The sequence below is a fragment of the Salvelinus sp. IW2-2015 genome, linkage group LG32 (genome assembly GCF_002910315.2).
Source record: "Salvelinus sp. IW2-2015 linkage group LG32, ASM291031v2, whole genome shotgun sequence".
In the NCBI taxonomy this organism is placed as follows: domain Eukaryota; kingdom Metazoa; phylum Chordata; class Actinopteri; order Salmoniformes; family Salmonidae; genus Salvelinus; species Salvelinus sp. IW2-2015.
The window spans coordinates 29,668,942-29,675,512 of NC_036871.1; the positions used below are offsets into that span (position 1 = coordinate 29,668,942).

Sequence of the window (6,571 nt, forward strand, 5' to 3'; positions counted from 1 at the left end):
GTCCTGCTGAAAGGTGAATGTTTCCCAGTGTGTTGGAAAGCAGAATGAACCAGGTTTTCCAGCAGGATTTTGCCTGTGCTTAGCTCTATTCAGTTTATTATTTATCCTAATAAACTCCCTAGTCCTTGCCGATGACAAGCATACCCATAACATTATGCGCCACCATGCTTGAAAATATGAAGAGTAGTACTCAGTGATGTGTTGGATTTTCCCCAAACATAACTTTGTCCTGAATACAAACTTTTACAAACCTTTTTACTTTAGTGCCTTATCGTAAACAGGAGGCATGTTTTGGAATATTTTTATTCTGTACAGGCTTCCTTCTCACTCTGTCATTTAGTATTGTGGACTAACTACAACGCTGTTGATCCAGTTCTCTATCACAGCCATTAAACTCATGGTGAAATCTCGGAACGGTTTCCTTCCTCTCCGGTAACTGAGTTAGGAGGACTATCTTTGTAGTGACTGGGTGTATTGATACACCATCCAAAGTGTAATTAATAACGTTACCATGCTCAAAGGGAGATTCAATGTCTGCTTTTTTTAGGTGCCCTTCTTTGCAAGGCATTGGAAAACCTCCCTGGTCTTTGTGGTTGAATCTGTTTGAAATTCACTGCTCGACTGAGGGACCTTATAGATAATTGTATGTGTGGGATACAGATGAGGTAGTCATTCAAAAATCATGTTACACACTATTATTACACAGAGTAAGTCCTGAACTTATTTAGGCTTGCCATAACAAAGGGGTTAAACTTATTGACTCAAGACATTTCAGCATTTCATTTTTAATAAATTTGTAAAAATGTCTAAAAACATAATTCCTCTTTGACATTATGGGGTATTGTTGGTAGGCCATTGACACAAAATGTCAATTTAATCCCTTTTAAATTCAGGCTGTAAGAACAAAATGTGGAAAAAGTCAAGGGGTGTGAATACTTTCTGAAGGCACTATAGTGACAACACTAAGACCACACTTCCCTGACCCACTGATGACCTGACCAAACCGTGAACACATCCCACTGGGTGAAACACGTTGTGGTTGTTATCTAGGTCAGATTACTCTCCGGTATGAGACATTCATATGTGCATGTCTAACAAGCTCTGGGTGTAATTAGCTATGTTGCTATAAAAGTTGCATTAGATTTATGAGGCGGTATAAAACAACGGCAGTACTGACCGTTCTGATGGCTCTAGCAGGTTAAGCTAGAAAGTGTCAACTAGTAGTTGAGAGAATAACAGATGATTGCGCCAGCTGGTGCGCCCTGACTATTTTGACTGTGGTAAATCAGGCCTGACTATAGTATGTTGACCATGGTTAGGGCCTTGAGTTTCTCCTGAGCTGACCAGGAAGAGCCTAGGTGATGACTGTTATTGGTATTTGACTGATGAGTGTTCTTGTGAAGCCTGACAGRSTMGKSTSWKSWWSMWSASMCKASYCTAAGTGGACAGTTCCAACACATACTCTGAACACCGTTTTCCCGAAACAGATTAAGCCTAGTCCTGGACTAAAATGCAGTTCATGGAAAATCTCCAGGAAACATGATTCAAGAGCCTTACTGGCGACTGCTGTAGTAGTTGAAGCCTGGCTATGCTAACAGACATACTACTGGTGACTGCTGTAGTAGTTGAAGCCTGGCTATGCTAACATACTTACTGGTGACTGCTGTAGTAGTTGAAGCCTGGCTATGCTAACATACTTACTGGTGACTGCTGTAGTAGTTGAAGCCTGGCTATGCTAACATACTTACTGGTGACTGCTATAGTAGGTGAACCCCACAAAGGGCAGCTGGTTGCCCACAAAGGCCTTCGGTATGGGGAAGGTCTCCTCGTCTCCCCGGTCCTCCTCAATTTCGTCAAAGTTACTGGTGTCGATGTCACTGCTCAGCTCAGGCACTACCGGGGCCGCCGCTGGAAATACAGATAGACAGGAGGTGGAGGAGAGAAGAGAACAGAATCATGACTCACTGAAAGTGGGGAGCTATTTTCATAGTTTTGATGATTTGGTGCAGAGGCACATTGAGTTGAGAACTTGATATCATGTTTTGGGGGAAATGCCAGTCAAACTGAGGCGTGTACTGCACTTTGAAACTTACAGAGTGCAAAATATAGATTCCAGTACAAGGTGATGAAAGTTAAAAGTGTAAGCAACACAGTCTCAGGGGAGGTGGGATATGCAAGAAACACACTTCCATTCCACACTTGGGTGTAACAAGACAAATATAAGCACCCCCCAAATTATTATTACTCTACATCAGTCCCATATCAAATCAAAATTGTATTTATCACATGTACCGAATACAACTGGTGTAGACTTTAGTGAAATGCTTGATTACGAACTTTCCCAACAATGCAAAGTTAAAAAATAAAACAAATAAAATGGTAACTAACACGAGGAAAAACATTAAACACACAAGAATGGAGCTATATACAGGGAGTACCTGATCAATGTGTTGAGGTATATACAGGGAGTAACAGATAAAATAATTTAAAAAATCAAATGTTGTATGTAACCTTTATTTAACCAGGAAGGGCTCATTGATATTTAAAATCTCTTTTTCAAGAGCGTCCTGGCCAAGATAGGCAGCACCAAGTCATTACAAAAATTACAGACAAACAACATGAAAAACTACAAGTAATCTAGTAATAATGAGATAAGAGTAAAATAAAGAACAGAGTATTTATTTTATTTAACTAGGCAAGTCAGTTACGAACCAATTCTTATTTACAATGATGGCCTACAGGGGAACAGTGGGTTAACTGACTTGTTCAGGAGCAGAATGCCAAATTTGTACCTTGTCAGCTCGGGGATTCGATCCAGCAACCTTTCGGTTACTGGCCAAACGCTCTAACCACAAGGCTACCTGCCGCCCCAAAGTAGCAACAGCAAATGATGAGTATAGAAGTGTGTGTGTGTGTGAGAGAGTGCATGTGTCTATGTATGTTTGTTGGCGTTGTCGTGTGCAGTGTGCGAGTGAGTGTGCGTGCAGTGCGCGAGTGAGTGAGTGTGCGTGCAGTGCGCGAGTGAGTGTGCGTGNGAGTGAGTGTGCGTGCAGTGCGCGAGTGAGTGTGCGTGCAGTGCGCGAGTGAGTGTGCGTGCAGTGCGCGAGTGAGTGTGCGTGCAGTGCGCGAGTGAGTGTGCGCGAGTGAGTGTACGTGCAGTGTGTGACGACCCTCCCACTCTGTCTGCCGTATTCTCTTTGTTCTTGTTTCCTTATTAGGATGCCGGTGGGCGGAGTTGGGAAGGTCATCAGCTACATGGGAAACACCTGGGCCCACTGTCATAGGATAAATGCACCACTTCCCCATTCATGGAGGAGACTCTCTCCATGCAGACACCTTGATAGATTTTGTTGTGTTTCGTGGTGCTTTTTGGTTGTTTGCTTTGGCACCTTTCAACACCCTGCATTATCACATTCATGCATGCTAAACACTCACTTACACTACTGATTACTGATTACACACACCATTGTACTTAGTTACTTTATTTAATAAATATATATTTGTTACTCCTTATCTCCACGTTGTCTCCCTTTTGTTACGGGCTTTGAGCCGGTTCGTGACAAGTGCGAGTGAGTGAGAAGGTGTACGTGCAGTGTGAGTGAGTGAGAAGGTGTACGTGCAGTGTGAGTGAGTGAGAAGGTGTACGTGCAGTGTGAGTGAGTCAAACATAATTCCTCTTTGACATTATGGGGTTTGTTGGTAGGCCATTGACACAAAATGTCAATTTAATCCCTTTTAAATTCAGCGCTGTAAGAACAAAATGTGGAAAAAGTCAAGGGGTGTGAATACTTTCTGAAGGCACTATAGTGACACTAGACCACACTTCCCTGACCCACTGATGACCTGACCAAACCGTGAACACATCCACTGGGTGAAACACGTTGTGGTTGTTATCTAGGTCAGATTACTCTCCGGTATGAGACATTCAATAGTGCATGTCTAACAACTCTGGGTGTAATTAGCTATGTTGCTATAAAAGTTGCATTAGATTATGAGGCGGTATAAAACAACGGCAGTACTGACCGTTCTGATGGCTCTAGCAGGTTAAGCTAGAAAGTGTCAACTAGTTAGTTGAGAGAATAACAGATGATTTGCGCCAGCTGGTGGCCCTGACTATTTGACTGTGGTAAATCAGGCCTGACTATAGTATGTTGACCATGGTTAGGGCCTTGAGTTTCTCCTGAGCTGACCAGGAAGAGCCTAGGTGATGACTGTTATTGGTATTTGACTGATGAGTGTTCTTGTGAAGCCTGACAGTGTTGACTGTAGTTGTGGTGACGCCAGGCTAAGTGGACAGTTCCAACACATACTCTGAACACCGTTTTCCGAACAGATTAGCTAGTCCTGGACTAAAATGCAGTTCATGGAAAATCTCCAGGAAACATGATTCAAGAGCCTTACTGGCGACTGCTGTAGTAGTTGAAGCCTGGCTATGCTAACAGACATACTACTGGTGACTGCTGTAGTAGTTGAAGCCTGGCTATGCTAACATACTTACTGGTGACTGCTGTAGTAGTTGAAGCCTGGCTATGCTAACATACTTACTGGTGACTGCTGTAGTAGTTGAAGCCTGGCTATGCTAACATACTTACTGGTGACTGCTATAGTAGGTGAACCCCACAAAGGGCAGCTGGTTGCCCACAAGGCCTTCGGTATGGGGAAGGTCTCCTCGTCTCCCCGGTCCTCCTCAATTTCGTCAAAGTTACTGGTGTCGATGTCACTGCTCAGCTCAGGCACTACGCGGGCCGCCGCTGGAATACAGATAGACAGGAGGTGGAGGAGAGAAGAGAACAGAATCATGACTCATGAACTACACTGAAAGTGGGGAGCTATTTTCTAGTTTTGATGATTTGGTGCAGAGGCACATTGAGTTGAGAACTTGATATCATGTTTTGGGGGAATGCGCAGTCAAAATGCCAGTCAACTTGAAACTTACAAAGTGCAAAATATAGATTCCAGTACAAGGTGATGAAGTTAAAAGTGTAAGCAACACAGTCTCAGGGGAGGTGGATAGCAAGAAACACACTTCCATTCCACATTGGGTGTCAAGACAAATATAAGCACCCCCAAATTATTATTACTCTACATCAGTCCCATATCAAATCAAAATTGTATTTATCACATGTACCGAATACAACTGGTGTAGACTTTAGTGAAATGCTTGATTACGAACTTTCCCAACAATGCAAAGTTAAAAAAATAAAACAATAAAATGGTAACTAACACGAGGAAAAACATTAAACACACAAGAATGGAGCTATATACAGGGAGTACCTGATCAATGTGTTGAGGTATATACAGGGAGTAACAGATAAAATAATTTAAAAAACAAATGTGTTGTATGTAACCTTTATTTAACCAGGAAGGGCTCATTGATATTTAAATTCTCTTTTTCAAGAGCGTCCTGGCCAAGATAGGCAGCACCAAGTTTACAAAAATTACAGCAACAAACATGAAAAACTACAAGTAATCTAGTAATAATGAGATAAGAGGTAAAATAAAGAACAGAGTATTTATTTTATTTAACTAGGCAAGTCAGTTACGAACCAATTCTTATTTACAATGATGGCCTACAGGGGAACAGTGGGTTAACTGACTTGTTCAGGAGCAGAATGCCAAATTTGTACCTTGTCAGCTCGGGGATTCGATCCAGCAACCTTTCGGTTACTGGCCAACGCCTACAACCAAGGCTACCTGCCGCCCAAAGTAGCAACAGCAAATGATGAGTATAGAAGTGTGTGTGTGTGTGAGAGAGTGCATGTGTCTATGTATGTTTGTTGGCGTTGTCGTGTGCGTGTGCGAGTGAGTGTGCGTGCAGTGCGCGAGTGAGTGTGCGTCCAGTGCGCGAGTGAGTGTGCGTGCAGTGCGCGAGTGAGTGTGCGTGCAGTGCGCGAGTGAGTGTGCGTGCAGTCGCGAGTGCGTGCAGTGCGCGAGTGCGGTGCAGTGCGCGATGTGCGTGCAGTGCGCGAGTGTAGTGTGCGTGCAGTGCGCGAGTGAGTGTGCGTGCAGTGCGCGAGTGAGTGTGCGTGCAGTGCGCGAGTGAGTGTGCGTGCAGTGCGCGAGTGAGTGTGCGTGCAGTGCGCGAGTGAGTGTGGCGTGCAGTGCGCGAGTGAGTGTGCGTGCAGTGCGCGAGTGAGGCGTGGAGTGAGTGTACGTGCAGTGTGTGACGACCCTCCCACTCTGTCTGCGTATTCTCTTTGTTCTTGTTTCCTTTAGTAGTGCCGGTGGGCGAGTTGGAAGGTCATCAGCTACATGGGAAACACCTGGGCCCACTGTCATAGGATAAATGCACCACTTCCCCATTCATGGAGGAGACTCTCTCCATGCAGACACCTTGATAGATTTTGTTGTGTTTCGTGGTGCTTTTTGGTTGTTTGCTTTGGCACCTTTCAACACCTGCATATTATCACATTCATGGCTGTATACACTCACTTACCTACTGATTACTGATTACAACCACACATTGTACTTTAGTATACTTTATTTAATAAATATACTTATTTGTTCTGCCTTATCTCCACGTGTGTCTCCTTTTGTTACGGGGTGAGCCGGTGTCGTGGACTCAGAGTGC

At 43.8% G+C, this 6,571-nt stretch overlaps 1 protein-coding gene across 1 annotated transcript in view; it reads right to left on the reverse strand.

Annotated features, from left to right (window-relative positions):
- Positions 1–6,571, reverse strand: part of LOC111956491 (rho-associated protein kinase 1-like) — an 88,400-nt gene that overhangs the window by 21,044 nt on the left and 60,785 nt on the right. The window contains 1 exon segment of the mRNA XM_023976943.2: positions 1,749–1,908. Coding sequence (XP_023832711.1) covers positions 1,749–1,908 — 160 coding nt within the window.